Source organism: Trematomus bernacchii, unplaced genomic scaffold (assembly GCF_902827165.1).
Source record: "Trematomus bernacchii unplaced genomic scaffold, fTreBer1.1, whole genome shotgun sequence".
Classification (NCBI taxonomy): Eukaryota; Metazoa; Chordata; class Actinopteri; order Perciformes; family Nototheniidae; genus Trematomus; species Trematomus bernacchii.
This window is the reverse complement of record NW_022987564.1, coordinates 21,744,306-21,766,489: the sequence shown is the minus strand read 5'-3', so window position 1 is coordinate 21,766,489 and position 22,184 is coordinate 21,744,306. Positions and strand designations below refer to the sequence as shown.

At 43.3% G+C, this 22,184-nt stretch overlaps 2 protein-coding genes across 2 annotated transcripts; both read left to right on the top strand.

The window, feature by feature from the left end:
* Positions 1-239: 239 nt before the first annotated feature.
* Positions 240-22,043, top strand: qrfp (pyroglutamylated RFamide peptide). Its single transcript, XM_034124911.1, has 2 exons — positions 240-271; positions 20,814-22,043. The coding sequence occupies exon 2, from the start codon at positions 20,814-20,816 to the stop codon at positions 21,357-21,359; it is 546 nt and encodes a 181-aa protein (XP_033980802.1). The 5' UTR covers positions 240-271; the 3' UTR covers positions 21,360-22,043.
* Positions 6,857-13,234, top strand: si:ch211-196c10.15. Its single transcript, XM_034124909.1, has 2 exons — positions 6,857-6,886; positions 9,403-13,234. The coding sequence occupies exon 2, from the start codon at positions 9,603-9,605 to the stop codon at positions 10,413-10,415; it is 813 nt and encodes a 270-aa protein (XP_033980800.1). The 5' UTR covers positions 6,857-6,886; positions 9,403-9,602; the 3' UTR covers positions 10,416-13,234.
* Positions 22,044-22,184: the final 141 nt, after the last annotated feature.

Here is a 22,184-nt window from a genome sequence, read left to right as displayed (position 1 = left end):
GGAGCCCCCTAGGGGACATGGAGAAGAACAAAAATATTTTGTTGCGAGATCTCTCAAAACCCCTTTGCGAGATCTCGCAATACTTTCTATGAGTATGGCCCAATCCCAAACCACTCCCTCGACCCTACCCCTCCGTGACGGAGTGAACTCCGTCTGTAGCCACACTCGCAGCTGAATGAGGCTCCCTCCTGTCAGATGGAGGGAGTAAATACAGCGGCAAGCTTTGGGACAAACTCCCCTCTCTCCGGCAGAAACAGGAAATGCCGTAACTGTATGTAACAACGGTTTCAAATCAGCATCTCTTAGACAAAAAATGTAAATTAATAACTCAAATAAAACTCCAAACATCTTTCATTGTGTTACTTTTTTGTAAAGCTCTTTTAGTTTTAAACCTGATGTTTATAAGCTTCTTAGTTTTTGCAACAGTCTGTAAATATACACAACTTTATAATAAAATGCACACATTTACCTTTTTCTAGACTAAACACAGGTAGCCTATGATCCTAAGTTAAAAAAATATGAGGTTATCATGATTGATGATGGTTGTTAACATCGCAATTTATCAGTGGATGTTTGCTGGAACTGTTTGTAAACAGCGTGTTTCCTGACGGACACACACAGCGTTGAGACCGGTCAGGTAGAGACCAGAGGCTCGTCTCAATAGAGTGGCGAAGTCCCTCCCACTTACTTCCGGGATATGGGACCTTATTTCGGAAAAATTATGCATTGAAGTCAATGGGGAGAGAAAACTTATCTTTCGATCCCGTTTGAATTGTGCCATGAATTACACATATGATGTTTGTCAATCTTAAAAAATCATTTCCATGTCAAAAAAGTCACAGTTTGTCGTAAAACTGTTGAAATATAAGACTATGAAAAATACGTAACTAGAAAGACTACAAATCCCAGAGTCGCGTAAGTGATGTCACAATTGTTTACCTCCACCATTCAGATACCTAAGATCAGCGCAATATAGATATAATCTATCTATATGGCGCTGGCTAAGATAAGATAACTTTAACAAGATGCCTGTGTGCTTAGTACCAGGTTGTTATTATACCAGCAATGGGTCTTGCTCGTTCTTTTGCTTCCCGTCTGATGAAACGACCAGGAGTGGCTTGATCAAGTTAGCTACCTAGCTAGTAGCTAGCACGTTAGTTAGCATTACAGCCTTGTCATTTTTATTAGCCTTAACATGAAGTAACATTAAGTAACCCAAAATGTTAAACAGTAAGAGTAGTAATCATATTTCGTGAACCCTTTGAATAGTACTGTCACCGGTGTGATCATTCTATAATACACCATTTAATTCCGGGGGAGAAATGCTAACGCTAACGTTAGCATCGGCGATCTTTTCTACTTCATGCTATCTGCACAAATGGTTGACATTAAACATTAAAACGACCAGGCAGTTCAGAGAGAATCAAAGGAAGGCAGGCAGGCAGCTTTGCATGACATTCTTCAGGACGTGTTTCATTGTGGTGATAGTCAATCGTTTGTTGACAAGACAGTAGTGACGGCCATCTTGGTGACGTGTGTGGTTGACCAGAGATGTAGTTCATTGAGCGTTTCACACAAACAAATGTGTTACTTCACAGTTTTACGACACATTTTTTTTTTTTTGACTTGCAAAATTATCTTTTAAATTGACAAACATCATATGTGTAATTCGTGGCACAATTGAAACGGGATCGAAAGATAATCTTTCTCTCTCCATTGACTTCAATGCATAACTTTTCCGAAATAAGGAAAAGTGACTTCGCCACTCTATAGAGTGGCGAAGTCCCTCCCCTTCCGGTGGACCTCCATGGGACCTTATTTCGGAAAAGTTATGTATTGAAGTCAATGGAGAGAGAAAGATTATCTTTCGATCCCGTTTGAATTGTGCCACGAATTACACATATGATGTTTGTCAATTTAAAAGATAATTTTGCAAGTCAAAAAAAAAAAAATGTGTCGTAAAACTGTGAAGTAACACATTTGTTTGTGTGAAACGCTCAATGAACTACATCTCTGGTCAACCACACACGTCACCAAGATGGCCGTCACTACTGTCTTGTCAACAAACGATTGACTATCACCACAATGAAACACGTCCTGAAGAATGTCATGCAAAGCTGCCTGCCTGCCTTCCTTTGATTCTCTCTGAACTGCCTGGTCGTTTTAATGTTTAATGTCAACCATTTGTGCAGATAGCATGAAGTAGAAAAGATCGCCGATGCTAACGTTAGCGTTAGCATTTCTCCCCCGGAATTAAATGGTGTATTATAGAATGATCACACCGGTGACAGTACTATTCATGTTACGGTTTTGTATTTATGTTTTCATTTTCCACCTTTTGTTTTGAAATGTTTTCCTCCTTGTGTCTTCTCTGTTCCTTCTTCCTGTGTTTGCCTTCCTGTCATTAGTTCCCCTGGTGTGTCTGATTGTCTGATTGTGTTCACCTGTTGCCCTTGTGTTTCTGCCTCTCTTACCCCAGCTGTGTCTTGTGATTACCCCTCCCTGTATTTAGTCTTGTCTCTTCCTGTGTTCCCCTGTCGGTTCATTGTTGGTTTTTCCTGTCTTCCTCCATGTCAGTCACGGTTGTCTCTCCTGTCTCCCTCCATGTGGGTCACGGTCAGTTTTTTTGTACAACCCATTTGTTTCATGCCTTGTTTTGATCAGCTTTTAAAATAAAGCTCGCTTTTTGTTACGAGACCTGTTACCTTTTTGATAGTCTGCATTTGGGTCCTACCCTTCCACGCCATCCTAACAGAATGAACCGACCAGCTTTGGACTCAGCAGACTCGGATCGTTTTGCTCTACAGGCAGAATGTCTTGGGTACTCTCTGGAGTACATTTTTTATACCTGGAATGGCGCCTCTTCTAGACGTGGTAGAGAGGCTGCGTTGAAGGAGGCACGTCAGGAGGTTGCTCGCCAGCCCTGGCTTAGGAGCATGTTGCCTGAGTGGCTACAACTTTTCACAAGTAGTCCTGAGGACTTGTCCGAAGCCTCTAACCCTTTCCTGGGGTATGACCAGGCCTGGGGAGGCCCACAGATCCTCCAAAGAATCTCTAGGAGACGCAAGACCAAGATTCCAGCCCGTGCTCCAGTGGTTCCAGCTCCATTCTCTGGCCCTTTTTTGGGATCCCGCCTGGCGTTTGGAGGTCCACGGAGCCTCCAGGGGGCCTCGGAGAAACGCAAGATCGGGAGGCCGGCTCGTGGTCCAGTACCGGCCCACACAGCCATGGATCCGTGCACCAGTACCGGCCCACACAGCCATGCTTCCGTGCTCCATTACCTGGCTCACACAGCCAGGGTCCAGGCTTCTGTTCCGTGCCCAGCAGCCATGGTCACTGCTCCAGAACCGGACCTTACAGTCATGTTTCCGTGTTCCAGTGCCGGTCCACACAGTCATGGTACCGTGCTCCAGTACCATCCCACACAGCCATGGTTCCGTGTTCCGGTTCCGTGCCCAGCAGCCATGGTGCCTGCTCTAGTACCGGCCCACACAGCCATGGTTCCGGCTCCAGAACCGGCCCATACAGCCATGGTTCCGGCCCCAGTTCTGGCCCCAGCGGCCATGGTTCCGGCCCCAGCAGCCATGGTTCCGGCCCCTGTTCCGGTCCCAGCAGCCATGGTCCCGACTTCAGTTTCGGCTCCAGTACTGGCTCCCCGGCCGACGCCAGCCCCCCGTGTCCTGTCGGTGGTCCGGCCGACTCCAGCACCTCGTCTCCTGTCGGTGGTCCGGCCGACTCCAGCACCCCGTCTCCTGTCGGTGGTCCGGCCGACTCCAGCACCCCGTCTCCTGTCGGTGGTCCGGCCGACTCCAGCACCTCGTGTCCTGTCGGTGGTCCGGCCGACTCCAGCACCTCGTGTCCTGTCGGTGGTCCGGCCGACTCCAGCACCTCGTGTCCTGTCGGTGGTCCGGCCGACTCCAGCACCTCGTGTCCTGTCGGTGGTCCGGCCGACTCCAGCACCTCGTGTCCTGTCGGTGGTCCGGCCGACTCCGGCCCCCCGTGTTTTGTCAGTGGTTCGGCCCACTCCAGCCCCTCGTGTTCTGTCGGTGGTCCGGCCGACTCCAGCACCCCGTGTCCTGTTGGCTCTATGGCCGACGCCTACCCCATGTCCTGTGATGTTGGAGGTCCCGCCGACTACTCTTCTGCCGGGGGTCTTGCCAATCCTATGTCCTGTCCCGTTGGGGGTCCCGCCGACTACTCTTCTGCCGGGGGTCCTGCCAACCCTATGTCCTGTGCCGTTGGAGGTCCCGCCGACTACTCTTCTGCCGGGGGTCCTGCCAACCCTATGTCCTGTGCCGTTGGAGGTCCCGCCGACTACTCTTCTGCCGGGGGTCTTGCCAATCCTATGTCCTGTCCCGTTGGGGGTCCCGCCGACTACTCTTCTGCCGGGGGTCCTGCCAACCCTATGTCCTGTGCCGTTGGAGGTCCCGCCGACTACTCTTCTGCCGGGGGTCTTGCCAATCCTATGTCCTGTCCCGTTGGGGGTCCCGCCGACTACTCTTCTGCCGGGGGTCCTGCCAACCCTATGTCCTGTGCCGTTGGAGGTCCCTCCGACTACTCTTCTGCCGGGGGTCTTGCCAATCCTATGTCCTGTCCCGTTGGGGGTCCCGCCGACTATTCTTCTGCCGGGGGTCCTGCCAACCCTATGTCCTGTGCTGTTGGAGGTCCCACCGACTACTCTCCTGCCGGGAGTCTTGCCAACTCCATGTCCTGTCCCATTGGGGGTCCCGCCGACTACTCTTCTGCCGGGGGTCTTGCCAACCCTGTGTCATGTGCCGTTGGGGGTTCAGCTGTGGGTCCTGCCAACCCCATGTCCTGTCCCGTTGGGGGTCCCGCCGACTACTGCTCCGCCAGGTTTCCTGCCAACACCAGATCCTGTCCTGTTGGGGGTCCCGCCGACACCTGCTCCACCAGATTTCCTGCCTACACCATGTCCTGTCCTGTTGGGGGTCCCGCCGACACCTGTCCCGCCGGGGGTCCTGCCAGCTCCATGTTCTGTTCTGTTGGGGGTCCCGCCGACACCTGTCCCGCCGGGGGTCCTGCCAACTCTGTGTCCTGTCCTGTTGGAGGTCCCGCCGACACCTGTTCCACCGGGGGTCCTGCCAACTCTGTGTCCTGTTCCGTTGGAGGTCCAGTCGACACCAGCCCTTGCTCCATCCGGGGTCCCATTGACACCAGTCCATGTCATGTCCAGGATCCCGTCTACGCCTGTTCCGTCGGCTCCGGTTCCTGTCTGGCCGACAACGGGTCCTGCCCGGCCTCCGGAGTTGTCCCGTCAGCGCCTTCCTGCCCGTCCTCCGGAGTTGTCCCGTCAGCACCTTCCTGCCCGGCCTCCGGAGCTGTCCGTCGACGCCTTCTTGTTCGCCCTCGAGCCCGGCCCCCTGAGTGCCGGGGCCTTCGCCCTCGAGCTCGGCCCCCTGATTTCCCCAGCCGTGGCCTTCGCCCTCGAGCCCGGCCTCCTGACGCTTTCAGCCGCTGCCTTTGCTCTCATGCCCGGCCCCCTGAGTTCGCCCGCTGTGGTCTTCGCCCTTTTTTGAACTCTGCCTTGCCCCCGGGCCGTCCGCCCGAGACCCCCTCCTTGATCTCTGCCTTGCCCCCGGGCCGTCTGCCCGAGACCCCTTCCGGGTCCTCCGCTGTGCCCCTGGGCTGTCAGCCCAAACCCGTCCTCCAGACCCCCTCCACCCACCCTGCTGGAATTTTTTGGACTTTTGGGGGTTTTCTTGGGACGTCTGGAATCCGTCCCTTGAGGGGGGGGTTCTGTTACGGTTTTGTATTTATGTTTTCATTTTCCACCTTTTGTTTTGAAATGTTTTCCTCCTTGTGTCTTCTCTGTTCCTTCTTCCTGTGTTTGCCTTCCTGTCATTAGTTCCCCTGGTGTGTCTGATTGTCTGATTGTGTTCACCTGTTGCCCTTGTGTTTCTGCCTCTCTTACCCCAGCTGTGTCTTGTGATTACCCCTCCCTGTATTTAGTCTTGTCTCTTCCTGTGTTCCCCTGTCGGTTCATTGTTGGTTTTTCCTGTCTTCCTCCATGTCAGTCACGGTTGTCTCTCCTGTCTCCCTCCATGTGGGTCACGGTCAGTTTTTTTGTACAACCCATTTGTTTCATGCCTTGTTTTGATCAGCTTTTAAAATAAAGCTCGCTTTTTGTTACGAGACCTGTTACCTTTTTGATAGTCTGCATTTGGGTCCTACCCTTCCAAGCCATCCTAACAATTCAAAGGGTTCACGAAATATGATTACTACTCTTACTGTTTAACATTTTGGGTTACTTAATGTTACTTCATGTTAAGGCTAATAAAAATGACAAGGCTGTAATGCTAACTAACGTGCTAGCTACTAGCTAGGTAGCTAACTTGATCAAGCCACTCCTGGTCGTTTCATCAGACGGGAAGCAAAAGAACGAGCAAGACCCATTGCTGGTATAATAACAACCTGGTACTAAGCACACAGGCATCTTGTTAAAGTTATCTTATCTTAGCCAGCGCCATATAGATAGATTATATCTATATTGCGCTGATCTTAGGTATCTGAATGGTGGAGGTAAACAATTGTGACATCACTTACGCGACTCTGGGATTTGTAGTCTTTCTAGTTACGTATTTTTCATAGTCTTATATTTCAACAGTTTTACGACAAACTGTGACTTTTTTGACATGGAAATGATTTTTTAAGATTGACAAACATCATATGTGTAATTCATGGCACAATTCAAACGGGATCGAAAGATAAGTTTTCTCTCCCCATTGACTTCAATGCATAATTTTTCCGAAATAAGGTCCCATTACCCGGAAGTAAGTGGGAGGGACTTCGCCACTCTATACCCCTCGACAACTGTCACTACCCGATCCGTTCACCTGCCCGATCGGTACTGCGCATGTGCGAGATGGTCCGCCATATTGGACAACTCCGTACGGCAACCCAACTAGGACACTTGACACAGTGGCTTTTGGCAAAGCACACAAAAAAAACTCAAAAAACCGAGAGAGATGAGTTATTGTTATTACAACGTGACTTCACTATTATTTAACAACTATTTCTATTGGGTTCTTTTATTTGGGGTTAAGTACATTGTCAGAATAAATGAGAAATGGATTTAACTTCTGTTAGACAGCTATCATACTGAATAAATATTTATGCAAAAACGTATGGCATTAATAATGTATATCTAATTACATTAACTGTGAATGTCTTTCATTTTATTTAAAATGAACAATTACATACAACATTTTCCATCAAAAAGTTGATTCAAGAACAAATCTCTGTTATTAGATCAGTACTTTTCTTATATGACTATTATTGCTAAATTTGAAAGGTCTTTACCAGCTTTGGAATTATATATAAAACAAAGATAAACTAGTTCTTGCTACCTTGGTCTAGTTAAATACTATACTGGACTCGTGAAAAATACTGGAAGACAAGATTTACTTTGAGGAAGGATTGCTCTACTTATTATCGTGTTTACAATAGTTGAGATTGTGCATTGTGATACACCACAAAGGGAAGGGGGTTGTGTCTGTGTTTAGGGTTCCTGCAGTTTTTGAACGGAAAGCACACAAGTTCAGAGGAATAAGCTGTTCCCGTGCTGCTACCATGGACTGGCTGTTACCCACAACCTGCAATATAATTAATCAAGCAAAATTAAAGGATAACAAACTCCAGTTAAATTATTCCATATTAATAAATAATATTACATGCAAATTACATTTCCTGTAGGATGCTGAACCCACCTCTCCCCTCTGCCCCCATTGGACCTGGATCTTAACAACCCCCCCCCCACACACACACACACACACACACATAATATATTTATTGTTGTGCCTTTTTATTTGCTCGTATTATGATGGGATATGGTTTAATTTAGTAAATGGTTGTGCGTTGTGTGTGAAAAATGTATATCTCTAAAAAGTGTGTTGGTGTATGATCACATTTGTATATGAAAATGTCTGAAGTTAATAAATACATTCTCAGTGTTCAAGTCAATCACTGACGATGCTTACGATATCATAAAATCTAAGTGTTAATGATTGTCAGTAGAGATGGGATGGCAGAAGGTGCTATATATATATATATAATTCCAAAGCTGGTAAAGACCTTTCAAATTTAGCAATAATAGTCATATAAGAAAAGTACTGATCTAATAACAGAGATTTGTTCTTGAATCAACTTTTTTATGGAAAATGTTGTATGTAATTGTTCATTTTAAATAAAATGAAAGACATTCACAGTTAATGTAATTAGATATACATTATTAATGCCATACGTTTTTGCATAAATATTTATTCAGTATGATAGCTGTCTAACAGAAGTTAAATCCATTTCTCACTTATTCTGACAATGTACTTAACCCCAAATAAAAGAACCCAATAGAAATAGTTGTTAAATAATAGTGAAGTCACGTTGTAATAACAATAACTCATCTCTCTCGGTTTTTTGAGGTTTTTTTTGTGTGCTTTGCCAAAAGCCACTGTGTCAAGTGTCCTAGTTGGGTTGCCGTACGGAGTTGTCCAATATGGCGGACCATCTCGCACATGCGCAGTACCGATCGGGCAGGTGAACGGATCGGGTAGTGACAGCCGTGTGCATTTATAAATGCAAACCGAGTCAAGCCGACTCCGGAGGTGGCAGTATGCACCTTAAAGTTGTTTGAAATCCGCCAAAAAACCGAGAGAAGAAGAAGAAGAAGAAGAAGAAGAAGAAGAAGAAGCCGACTCCGAGCTGTCCGACTTCAGGCGAGCTTTTTGAGACCTCCCCCGGCTGCGATCGGCTATTCTCGTCTACTTTCGAGGCGAGCCGCAGCTCGTCTCAAACAAGCCTAGTGACTCCTCTCTTCCCCTCCTCCGGGACTTGACCCGGAAATCGATCAAGACACGCCATGTTGAAGGACGTCCCGGGTTGCATTCGAATAGTCCATTTAGCTTAGGAACCTTCCTAACGGAGTGAAATGACCCGGAAGTCCCTCAGTGGCAGCCATGATAAGTGCCGTTCGAATTCTCTAAATTAAAAGGAAAGGAGGTTTCAAACTTCCTTTATAACCTCCTTTAGCCTAGGAACCACTGGACCTCCCTAACCGAAAGGAGAGGAGAAAATGCTGCCCCACAATGCCTTGCGGCCGCAGCATTTGCCGTCACACAACAGTCGGCCGTTCACGGAAACAACCGATTATGAACGAGAAATGATATCATGAAAGTTACGGTGCTTATTAAGCATTTTAAAACGTATGTGGTAAGTTGCCAAAATGCTTTGTTTTGAACGTTCATCAGTATTATAATCAAAAAGAGAAATATGAACGTTAGTTTTTACTGAAATGATCAAATAAAGTCAACATTTCACAGTCTTTACTGAGCTGTGTGGGGTTTGTTCAACTTTTAAAAGATGTTTGAATGGTGATATACACAGTGATAGAGATCCGCGGGAAGATGGCGGAGTGAGAAGTAACAACGTTGCAGGCTCGTAGAAAAAGTTTAGATTTTAGTCCTTGACTGTAAAACTGACAGGCAATAGCTTATTCATGATACACTTTAAGTTATTATAGAAGCTTAAATAGTCACATTTTACTTTAATTCTCCAGTTACCAACACTTTTGACATAAAGTGCCTGCTAGCATGACCGACCACGATTACAACTTAAAAGTTCTCCGTGAGGCGTGTGACGACTCGGATATTGAGGACATGGAAGCGGACAACTCTAAGGGACACAAAATAAATCGGGACCACACACCAACTAAAGGACCGAATCCAAAGAAATCGAAGGTTCACGGCGAAACACAAATGGCAGAGGATAGCAACAGCACCATTCTCCAGGCAATTCAAGTCTTATCCGGAAAAATGGATGAACAGACAGAGCTGTTAAGAAAGTTTGAAAAACGCATTGAAGCAAACACTGAAGCAGCTAAAGAAAATAAGAAAGACATTTCTGCTCTTCAGAAAAAGTTTGATGATCTTCTAAAAGATAACACTTTACTACGTAAGTCTGGCGAGGAGCAAGCCCGCTACAAACGGAGGTGGAATCTGAGGATGAATGGTCTGCCTGAAAAAGAAGGAGAAAACACAAGAGAAGCTGTGATCGGGATACTCACAAGAGTTGTTCCGCTGTCTGTGGAGAAGCTGCGTGACTCAGTGGACACTGTCCATCGGCTGGGTATGAAGGGTAATGCAGCTACTTCCAACAACACACCGCGGTCAATCATCATTCAGTTCGGGATGAGGACTGTTCGTGACGAGATCTGGAAAAAGTCCAAAGATGCGAGAGTCTGCAGCGAGATGCACATTCGTTTCAAAGAGGATTTCTCCAAGGAGGACCGGGAGGCTCGCTCCAAGCTGTGGCCACTGGTTCAAGAAGCCAGGAGAAAGGGGAAGAGAGCCTTTTTGAAGGAAGGCTTCGCGCTGATTGACAACAAAAGAGTGGACCCGGAATAAAGTGAAAAACACCGCAGTAATTAACTGGAAGGACAGGGAGCAGGTTTTCTGTCCTCAGTAGGTATGCTGAAGTTCTCAGTTTGAGTGTTTGATTGGACTTGTCTCAGGTTATATTCAAAATGTTGTGAGCTATTGCACTAAATATGTTTGTTAAGGGCTACGTTACTCACTCCTGCGCATCGATATAACATTCCTTTGCGCATTTTCTTAAAGATTCTATCTTTGCTCTTTCAATGTTATCTTTCATATCCTTAAATGCTAGGGGGCTAAAAAACAATGTGAAACGTAAGGCAATTTTTCTTTTTTGTAAGGAACAAAAAGCAAATTGTGTTTTTCTGCAAGAAACTCATTCTGCAGAGGCAGACACTAAGTTCTGGAAAGTACAATGGGGAGACAACATTTTTTTCAGCCATGGAACAACACATTCGGCTGGAGTGATGATTTTATTTAACAGGTTACCTGGAAATATAATTGACCACAGGAGTGATACAAACGGTCATTGGCTAATGGTTGTGACTGATGTGAATGGGTCTAATTACATACTGGTGTGTGTTTATGGGTATAACAGAAAGATTCAAAACAATAATTTTCTTTCAATCTTGTGCCAAAAATTAGAGGAATGGAAAGCACTTTATATGACTGATAAGATTATAATCGGAGGGGATTTTAATGTAGTTCCTGATGAGTGGTTAGATCGTCTTCCTTTAAGGGGACAATGTCATAATTTTAATGATTCTATTATTCACTTGGCCTCTAAACTTAATTTAACTGATGTTTGGAGAATAAATAATCCCTCAAAATCACAATATACCTGGTTTAACTCTTCTAACAATGGTCAGTGCTCTAGGCTCGATTATTGGTTAATCTCTACTAGTTTAACTAATAATGTCTCAAAGTGTGACATTTCAGCATCACCTCTGACGGATCACTGTGTCATCTCTTTGTCCTTTTTACTATGCAACTTCAGTCCCAATCTTAACCCTATATGGAAATTCAATAATAGTCTTTTGGAGAATGCAGATTTTTGTAGAGAGATCAAACAACTGATAAAAGAAACTCTGGCTTTGGATATGTCATCTCTCAGTAAATGGGAATGGTTTAAATTTAGTGTGAGACAGATTGCGATAAAATCCTGTAAATACTCTTCTAGATTAAAGAAACAAAAACAACAAGAGATGACAAGTGCAATTAATAATTTATGCCTTAAAGCTGAGTTATCATTGGATGAGCAAATTCAACTGAACAATTTACAAACTCAATTAGACAACATGTATTTGGAAAAAGCAAAGGGAGCTTTTATTCGTTCGAGAGCCCGATGGATTGAGCAAGGAGAGAAAAACACTTCTTATTTCTTCAATCTTGAAAAGCAAAGACAAGTGAAAAAGAAAATCCAAAAACTGATTATTAATGATGTCACTATTGAAAATCAAGACCAGATAAATGAAGAAATTAGACTTTTTTATAGCAATTTATATAACTCAAAGTTTTCTAAAGAAAATTGTGATAACTTTTTTAGTAAAATTACAGAATTCAAAAAGACAATAGATTATTCTTTTAAACAGTATATGGACGATGGACTAAAAATTGAAGAATTAGATAGTGCATTACTGCAAATGTCTGGTGGCAAATCACCAGGGCTGGATGGTTTAACCATAGAGTTTTATAAATGTTTTTGGTCAGATGTGCGAGAAATGCTTTATAAGGCGTTCACAGATTGCATTTCAGCAGGAAACCTTTCGCCAACCATGAAACATGGCCTTATTACCTTAATTCCAAAACCAAATAAAAATAATCTTTTGTTGGATAATTGGAGACCTATTACCCTGTTATGTAATGATTACAAACTTTTAGCACATGTTTATGCTAACAGGTTAAACTCGGGTCTGAATCAACTAATAGATGAATGTCAATCAGCCTTTATAAAGGGCAGAAGTATTCATAACCATACCAGACTGATATTGGATATGCTTGATTACCAGGAGTTTATTGATACTGAAGGTCTCGTACTATTTCTGGATTTTTACAAGGCTTTTGATACTGTTGAACATTCCTTTTTAATGGAAACTCTGACATTTCTGGGTTTTGGTGAACATTTCTGCAACATAATTAGGATGCTCTACTCGGACATTTATAGTTCTGTATCTTTGAACCCTGGAATGAGCCCTAGGTTTAAGGTTTTACGTGGTATTCGACAGGGTTGTCCTATTTCCCCCAAATTATTTATTCTGACCACCCAAGTATTAACAACGCTTATTATAAAGAATCACAAAATATTAGGCATTACCCTCTTTGACAAAGAGTTCAAAATTAGTCAATTTGCGGATGACACATCCATTTTCCTAAAGAATAAATCTATGGTAAAGGAAACTCTTAACACAATTTCAATTTTTTCAAAAGCATCAGGGTTATCTCTTAATCTTTCAAAATGTGAATTACTCCCTATCCATTCATGTGATGATTCCACTATTGACTCTATTAGAGTGGTACCTGAGGTGAAATATTTGGGAATAACATTATCTAAAAATTATATCAGGAGAGAAGATCTTAATATTTGTAACCGTATCACAGATATGAAGAAATCTCTCAGTCGTTGGTTAACTAGAGATCTTACTATTTTTGGCAGAGTTCTTCTTACTAAAGCAGAAGGTATATCTAAACTTATTTATCCATGCCACTCATGTTTTGTCTCTTCGGCTAATATAAAAAAAGCCAACTCAATTATTTTCCAATTCTTGTGGAGAAATAAAACTCACTACATTAAAAAGTCACAGCTTGTTAAAGAATATGATAAAGGCGGAATTAAAGCTTTAGACTTTGAATCGATGACTGGAACAATTAAAATAAAATGGTTGAAAGCCTTTTTGTCCCATCCAGAATCCATGTGGTTCCATATTCCAAAGGCCATATTTAAACGTCTAGGAGGGTTTGATTTTCTTTTAAAATGTGATTTTGAGGTTAATAAGATTCCGACCAAATTGTCAAATTTTCATAAGCAGATACTTCATTATTGGAAGATGATATTTACCCACAATTTTTCTCCTCATGGATCTACGTTATGGAACAATAGAGTGATTATCATAAACAGAAAATCCTTGTTTAGGAGTGATTGGTATGAGAGGGGTATTTTGTTTGTTAGAGATTTACTAGATTGCAATGGTAAACTGCTAGATTTTTTGGCCTTTTCAACGAAATACAATATAACGTGTACTGCTAAAGATTATAACAAAATCTGTAAAGCAATTCCTGTACCACTTATTGGAATGATTCATAATACTTTACTGTACTCAAATGTTGTATCAGTTTTACCTAATTTGGAAATTATTGGCGATACTCTTAAGAATAACAAATCTATTAATGCTTCCCTGAAATCCCACATTTTTCACAATTTTAACAGAGGCTTATTTCCTCAAGTGACCGATTTAGACACTTTATCTGTAATGGAAAAAGCTCTATCTGATTTTATAAAATGGCCTATTTCCCCTAAAGCAAAAGAAACTCATTTTAAAATTGTTCATAAAATCTACCCGGTTTCTACTTTTTTAAATTCAAGATTTAAATTTGAAGTGGAACCATGTTCCTTTTGTAATTTATCTGATGAATCGTTGGAACATTTATTTTTCTCTTGCCCCTTTTCTGAATTGTTTTGGTCGAATGTGAGAGATTGGTTGTTACTTAAATTAACAAATATTCCGGCCTTCAAAATATATCACATTTTATATTATATTGATAATTTGGACTCTCCCATTTCTGATTTGGTAAATATAATTATTATTTTGGGTAAATACCATTTACATTGTAGTAAATGGAGAGGAGGCAAGCCCTCCTTTCCCTGTTTCATAAATGAGTTCAAGTCCTTTTTTCTGTCCCTTAGAAAAATACAATCTTGTAACCTGACTATAAAGATTTGCAATGACATTTCCAAATGGTTATTATTTTAAGTAAGCTTAATGCCTCTTAAATGTTTTTGTGCCTTTATGCTTTTTTCTTTCCCCCTGGCTCTTACTGGATGTATTAGTTATGTTTTTTTGTCTTATTGTGAATGAATGTCTTGAACTTATGTTGATAAGTTGATGATATCCTCACCGAGCTTTTGTATGTTTAAAAAAATGTTCAATAAAAAAAAAAAAAAAAAAAATATATATATATATATATATATATATACACAGTGATAGATGTTAAGGACTAACGTTTATAATAAATACATTTGTATTGATTTTAAGATCTTTTCATACAATCATATGTATTGGGATCATTTGTATTAATGTGGACCGGAGGGAGAGGGTGACGAGCATAAATTTCACTTTCCTTTTTTATTTCAATTCCAACTTTGGTCATGAAGAATATGTTTCTCTGTTGTCCCCGTTCATAAAGCATAAAACAACAGCATCAGAGCACGGTGCAGAGTCTCTAGATGAGTTTACAGTAGTCCCTCGTTCTTATTAAACATCCATGTTGTAGTCCGCTGTATAGAAAACTGTAGTTTCCATAGTTTCCCCACAGCAGCAGGCGCACATTTATGACCTCTGCTGGCGCATCATAAACACGTCGGATAGTGAAAGTGCAGTCGGATTCTCTAAAGTGCCGCAGTCTCTTCTCCTAAATCCTTTTGAATTCTCCTATCCACTATCCCTTAACCCCATGACGTTTCACTCCGAGGTCAAGGAATAGACGATAGGGTTAGAACTTAGGAGCTGTTTTTTTGGAGTATTCGAACGCAACCCCAGGCTGCGTTTCACTTCTCTTATTTTTCATTTCCTCGCTCCTCGGTCTCGGTCTCACCGGAAGTTGATTTGTCTGCGCCATTTTGAGTAACGTCCCAATGGCCTTATTTTTGCCGGAGGACCGAGGATCGAGGAGCGAGGAGCGACAATGGAGGAGCTATAATCGAGGAACCACCAGACCATCCTTCGATGAAATCCTCAGAGACTCGCCCCGCCCCCTTACTGTGTATCGCTCACTGATTGGACGGTGCAGCGCATGCACTGATCTGATGCTTCTTGACAGGAGAGCAGAGTTTCCCAGCGGAGTGAAGAAAACACAGGAAACTCACGGGACTCACTCCTCAGTTTATACTGTGTTTTGTTTCAATTAATGCATCATTTAGTTACAAATATGTGATATATCTGAACAACAAAGTGGACAAAAATCATTTCATTCATTTATTGGAAACATTTTCGTGATCGCTTTTTTCGTTTTACATTTTCATTTATTGTCATTTCCATTCAGTCAGTCATTAAGTGCTATTCAACATGTTAATTTGCTACATATCCACACAAAGTGTGCAATCCAGTTAATGTTAATCTAACTGGGTTTTGATAGATAACATATTTCTTTTTCTTCTCCCAATTATTTTATTTATATTGTGCACTGTAATCAATATTAACCAAACTAATAGTTCGTTTATACATTTTAAGAATGGCGTTTATGTTTTTTGTGAATTAGTTCTTATTTTATTTTATTTATTTGGGTCTACAACAGATGATACACATGTTTGTGTCAGTAAATGTGTACTAACAGAGGCGAGGGTGTGTGTGAAAATAACGGGGACAGAGCTGGCTGCTGTCAGACGATCAGCTGTGCAGCGTCATCACAAACGGACGTCGCTTCACGTGACGCTCCGGAGGAAAGGACGTCCCATTGCCCTTAAAACTCATTTCCCTGCTTCTCGTGGTTTCCTTGCGTCTCTCCATGCTTCCCTGGTGGGAGGGACTAGTCACAGGGAAACGACGCAAGTGAGGGACGCAAGGAATCCATTTAACCGAAGTGAAACGCAGCCCCAATAGCTGAAATGCACACGGAGGAGTCGAGGAGGGGTGAGGGAGGAGGGGTGCGGGAGGAGACGAAAGGGAGGATACACGAGAGCAGACTACGCGGAAGTGTTTTCACTACTCGCGTATAAAAGCCCCGCCCCCACCTTCACAGCTGGTCGATTTCAATAGAGGAAAACTGAGAACTGGAAGAATGAGTGGAAAAGCGTCACATAAATGTATAAGTGCTCACAGCTCCGTGGGAATTATTATGTGCAATTCATTTCTTAAGGTTATACTAACAATTTAAGTCATGTTTAATGATCTTGAACGTCACTAAAACATAGCTATTAAGAAAGCTATTTCATAAATGGCTAGATCTTGATAAATAACAATTATTTGTTTTGTTTTGTGTTAAAATATTGAGTAGTTAAATTATTTAAAATGCACAGTCCTGAATGTGGGTTTGTGGTGAATGTGGGGATCTACAGGACACACATGTTCAGAGTAAAGGCTTTCACATTATTATAATTATAATTTTATTGAAATGTACATTTTACACCAAAACGGAACACAAAAGCAGGACCAACCATCATACATTGAATTCCTTGACTAACAAGAGAATGATTCATCATTTAAATACATATTTAACAACAAATGGGCCGGTTCTAAGGGGTTATTCAGTTAAGCCCGATGAGAGGGGATACAGCTGTGCACATGTCATCATTAACAGACGTCGTTTAAGAGTGACGTTTGAGTGAACGAGGACATCCCAATTAATACCTGAGGACTCCTCTGTCCTCGCGTCACCTCCTCGTGTCTCTCGCTCGCATCTTACGGAGGCGGAGCTAAGACGCAAGGAAGGGACGCGAGTGAGGGAAAGGAGGAGTCGAGGAGGGGTATTGAGACGAGGCTCAAGCCCCCAGGAAGTGCGCCGGACTCAGATGAAAATATTCGTGCTGGCCAAACGGCGGTACTACACTTCCTTTTGGTTGCCAGGCCCGGAAACACTTTTTCCCATTGACTTACATGGGGAAAGAGTGGTCTGTAAATCGTTGGATCATTTTTTTTAAACTAAATAAACTACCCAGTATGAACACTTGTATAGCCCTTATTAAAAACATTCGTTCCTCAAGTTGTAAAAATGTGCTAATAACGTTATTCTGAGAGTTATTTCCCTCTGCATTATGAACGCGCATCTAACCCACGGGACCGCGCCGCCCGGCACATTCATGTTACGTGTTCAGCACTACATGCGTTTATCTTTACCCATGGATGCACAATAAGAACGGACCCATATCGCCTTACTGCCAGCCCACGGAGCTGTAATAATGGATATATTGCACATGTTTGCTGTAATTCATCATTTGTAAAATATTATACTACATGGGCTGTATGATTAAATCTTGTACCGTAAATGTTGTATTAAATAAAGTTAATATTACCGACGTAGATTAACGTCCCTGTAGCTTCTTATTGCACTAAGAAGCTTATTGCACTGTATATATATACATATATACAGTGCAATAATTCTTTCATGCTAAATGAAGCTCTGTTGCTTGGATATCACTAGATCCTGTTACAGCGTAATATAAAAGTACATAACGATTGATGTGTAAATTAGCATAATTACTAGCTAACCGCTAGCTGCTAACTGCCGCCTCGTTAATATCAAATCTATCATAACAAACCATTACCATGCTGTCATGAACGTGCGGTGCTGTTACGTGTACGCAAATTGACGTGCTTGATGTGAACGAGCATTTTGGGGGGCATGGTTAAAGTTGCGCATGCGCTATGAGCGCACATACGGGTACTTCTCAGGCATGCCGGGTAATCTGTGACGTTTCGCTCTCTCAAAAGTTGGGCCATTTTATCATCATGCGCGAATGAGCAACTCTCATAGGAATGAATGAGGCCCCGCCTCCCACGCTGTATCCAGTTCTTATTATACATCCATGGTAGAGACCGGTCTCCAGGCAGCACCGCTGCAGACTCGCTGTTTGAGGGCTTGATAGCCCACTCCATATATATATATATCTATGGCCCACTCCCCCTCCACACCGCTCCACACTCGTTGGTTTGGAACAGCACTTAATGTGGCGGACCCTCCGCGCGAACGGAGGGGTAGTGTGTAGGGGTAGGGTGTAGGGGGCGGTTTGGGATTGGGCCTATATATTTTCGGCGTTGCAGTTTGTAGACGGTCCCTAAACACTCCTCTCCCTCCTCTAGCTGTAGATTGTGACCAATTCTTGAAGTTTAGCTCGGATGACGGCGCGTATCGAACTGTTCTGATAAAAACGACTCTGTAGCTCGTTGTCTACCTTGCTATGATTGTAAAGTAATGTTGTTTGTATTTTTACAACGTTATGTTCATGAGAGAGTTATTGATCCGCGAAATTCGAATCTGTCAATAACTCAGCTCAGAGTATGCTTTGCGACGTGCATGTCCCCTCGCTCTGAGTGTTCTCTTGAGGTGTCTTTCACTTATGTGAAACCCGTGCCTATTGCCAAACACTGATGTTATATCCAAGCGGCAAACTCTGGGAAAGAGCCGGGACGCCAATACGGAAGTGCCACAAACTGCAGTTATTATATTGGCCGATAGGCGATGACTGCAGAAAGGTGCAATTTCCATAGACCCCCATGTTAAAATGCCCAATTTTACAGCAGAAAAAAACATGTTTCTACCCCTGGATGCCATACATATTATTATAGATATAGTTAGATTCCACCTTCATGATTATGAATCTGTGAGTGAATTGTTTTCTAACCCTTTTATTTATATTAGGTCTTAAAGTTTTTGCATAAATTAGGGCGTGGTCACTCTGATGGACAGGTACGTGCCTCACTGTAAGCTCACAGCAACTTGTCCACTCTGCTAGGCTACAACGTTAGTTAGTTGTAGTTACTGTACTTGACCCTTTAGCCGTGTTCGTGGTGATTGTGCCTTTTAGGGAATATTGTTACAAATACCAGACAATTAAAATGTCGTGCTGTGCGCTTGAATGTAGTAACAGAACTTCCAAGAAGTCTAAAAGGATAATAGTATACATGTTAACCCCGTTAGCAGGTGTTTGTGTGCTTGTTAGCTTAGCTTGTTATGTAGCTTATTAGCCAGCTAAGGATGTAACCCTTTATAGATGTATACATATATATATACAGTTTCGTTTATGATTCAGCCTTGGGTAAGACTTTTATAGTATATGGCTATGACGCCCATAATGCTAAACGGGAGCAAATGTTAAAATGGGACCCAATTATCCCAGTGGTGGCCGCCGGAGCTAACGGAGCCGCAGGGGGCTAGCTCCAGCCGGCGTCCAGCTCCAGCCGGCGTCCCGGAGCCCCTTGCGGCTCTGTTAGCTCCGGGCGGTGGAGTCCGGCGTTATAACTGGAGATCAAGGAATGCAGCGAAACGCAGACTTGGTTCGCCTGCAGCCCACTGTAGTATTAGCTAAATAAATTATGTTGAACAAGGCTTATTAAGCTGAACATTGCCACAATTGTTCTGCTATGTATCGGTACTTCTTTTATTTTATTAACGTGATGATAAGCATTAAGAATAACAAAAAATAGCGAATTCTCTTGCAGAGTGTCTCGTTTGATTATGAATGTAACGTTTATATAGGGGAACTACACTGTTATCAAAACCAAAGTGCCACGCAGTAACTTGGTATGCATGTATTTCATGTTAGCTTAGCTTCTTAGCCTGAGCTAACTCTGTTTACTTCCTTATTTGGAGCAGGCTGGAGCAGGCGGGAGTTAGAATCTGACGTCGCTGTCGAGCCGTTAGTGGCCGACTCCGCCTACTAAGGGCTTCTTGGCAAGTCTGCAGAATCCTATGGGTGACGTCACGGACACTACATCCATTTATATATACAGTCTATGGTTATATCTTTATATAGATGAGAGTAACACCTACGTCACTTCCGGGCGGAAATTACGGCCCCGCCCACTTTTGTGGGAAAACAACGCTGTCATTTGAATGGCGGTCAATACAAATTCTGAAGTTTTTGCCAATCCGATCAGAATTTTTTGAAAACCGTGGATTTTCTGATCTTCAAAGAGCCCGATTACGATGGCCAGTCAGGCAAACAATTACATTCAATCATTTGAAATCGACAATCGGTCTCGATATATGGTTAAATTAAAATCAGTAGGCGAGGCTGTAATTTCTCCAGCTGTTACTCTCATGAGCGAGGCGGAAAATAATAGTTTTATCATGCCAAAAAGCTGCTGTGTCGTTTATTGCACCTCAAACATTAAAACATATCCAGAGCTCAGTGTTTCTGTACTTCCTCTAAGAAAAAAGGACAGTAAGGCCCAATCCCAAACCGCCCCCTACACCCTACCCCTACACACTACCCCTCCGTTTGCGCGTTCGCGCCCAGGGTCCGCCACATCTGTTCCAAACCAACAAGTGTGGAGCGGTGTGGAGGGGGAGTGGGCTATCAAGCCCTCAAACAGCGAGTCTGCAGCGGTGCTGACTGGAGACCGGTCTCTACCTGACCGGTCTCAACGCTGTGTGTGTCCGTCAGACAATATTTAATTTCTTTGAATGTATTTGTTGCTATAACAATGTGCTCATGGTTCACTTCAAGTTATTTTTCACCAAAAAATGTTAAAAATAAAAATGTTATCTTATTTCCAGATGAAACTTTCTCTCCATCTCGGGCCGTCACAGCTCACCCTGCTCTTCCTCGCCCTCCTCTGCCCCGTCCCACCCACAGTCACATCCTACCCCCACCTCCCCCCCGCCCTCCAGCCCACGGGGGATGGAGCTCAGCTGGAGTCCAACCTGCTGCAACTCCAGGCTGCTCTGGATGACCCGAGGGCCGAGTGGCTCTTCCGGCCTGAGACCTGGGCCGAGTGGCCTCAAGACTCCAGGGAAGCTCTGCTGAAGCACAGGGAGGAGGGGGAGGGGAAGGAGGGGGGGGAGGGCCGCTCCTGGGAGGAAGAAGCACTGCGGAGGGCCCAGAGAGGAGACCTGTTAGACCGGTTGCTGTCACCCTTCCCCGGGGGTCACTCTCTGGAGAGCATGAACTATCAGGAGGGAGGTGAAGCGGAGGATGGAGGCAAGAGGAACGAAGCTCTGACCTCCATCGCTGGAGGTCTGCAGGCCGTGAGCCGCGAAAAAGGAGGATTTGGATTCCGCTTTGGGAGGAAAAGATGGACTGACAGGGGATGGATGGATTAAGGGATGGGAGAATAGTGGAACTGATGAGGGAAGGAAAGGGCAGATAATTCAGTAAAGGGACTTCTGTGGATAGATAGGAGGGTGGTGATACACTCAGCAACAAAGATGGCCTCCAGCAACATGAGTCCAAAGTGTATTTACATTTTTCATGGCTCCAAATTGTTGATGGAAAGGATGCCCAGTGGGTCACTGCCTTAAAAAATAAGCGAGTTGCAGGTTGCACTTAAGTTAAAGAAATATTCAAGACATGGATTTGTATTATCGCCTCCATAATCACCCTTAAAACACAAAATATAAATGCATGAATATACTGTATATGGTTGTATATGGATTCAACAAAATTGCCTCTACAAAATTGGAATATGGCAATGTAAAATGTTCTCCAGGAGTTTTCTTCTTCTTTGTTTGCCATAAAGGAGGCCGTGAGAGACTTCTTCTATTGTGACCGGATGTACAGAAAGACAGAAAGAGAACTCGGCAGAACGTGATAAAACTTACCTGCAAAAGTGAATGTAATTGTATTTCTGTCAAACCAAAGTCTTAACAGAATAATAATACTTGTACATAGATATATCTATAGCTGACAAGAAGGATGCCTTGTGTGTTAATTTGACGGCAATGAATAAAGAGTTAAATGTAAAAAAGCAATGGGATTTTTCCATTGGATTTTGGTTTAATGCAGAGAATACGATTGTTGTCAAACTAACGTTTATGATACTTACACGTTACACTTTATGATTTTTTATCGGCAGAAGTAAAAAGCTAACATTAGGCTATAAACAAACCAAATCACGTTCACATGGCTGTGCGTCACCACCGCTAAGC

Coding starts and splice junctions, on each gene's coding strand:
- si:ch211-196c10.15 (XM_034124909.1), top strand. CDS start 9,603: ATGACCGACCACGATTACAACTTAAAAGTTCTCCGTGAGGCGTGTGAC.
- qrfp (XM_034124911.1), top strand. CDS start 20,814: ATGAAACTTTCTCTCCATCTCGGGCCGTCACAGCTCACCCTGCTCTTC.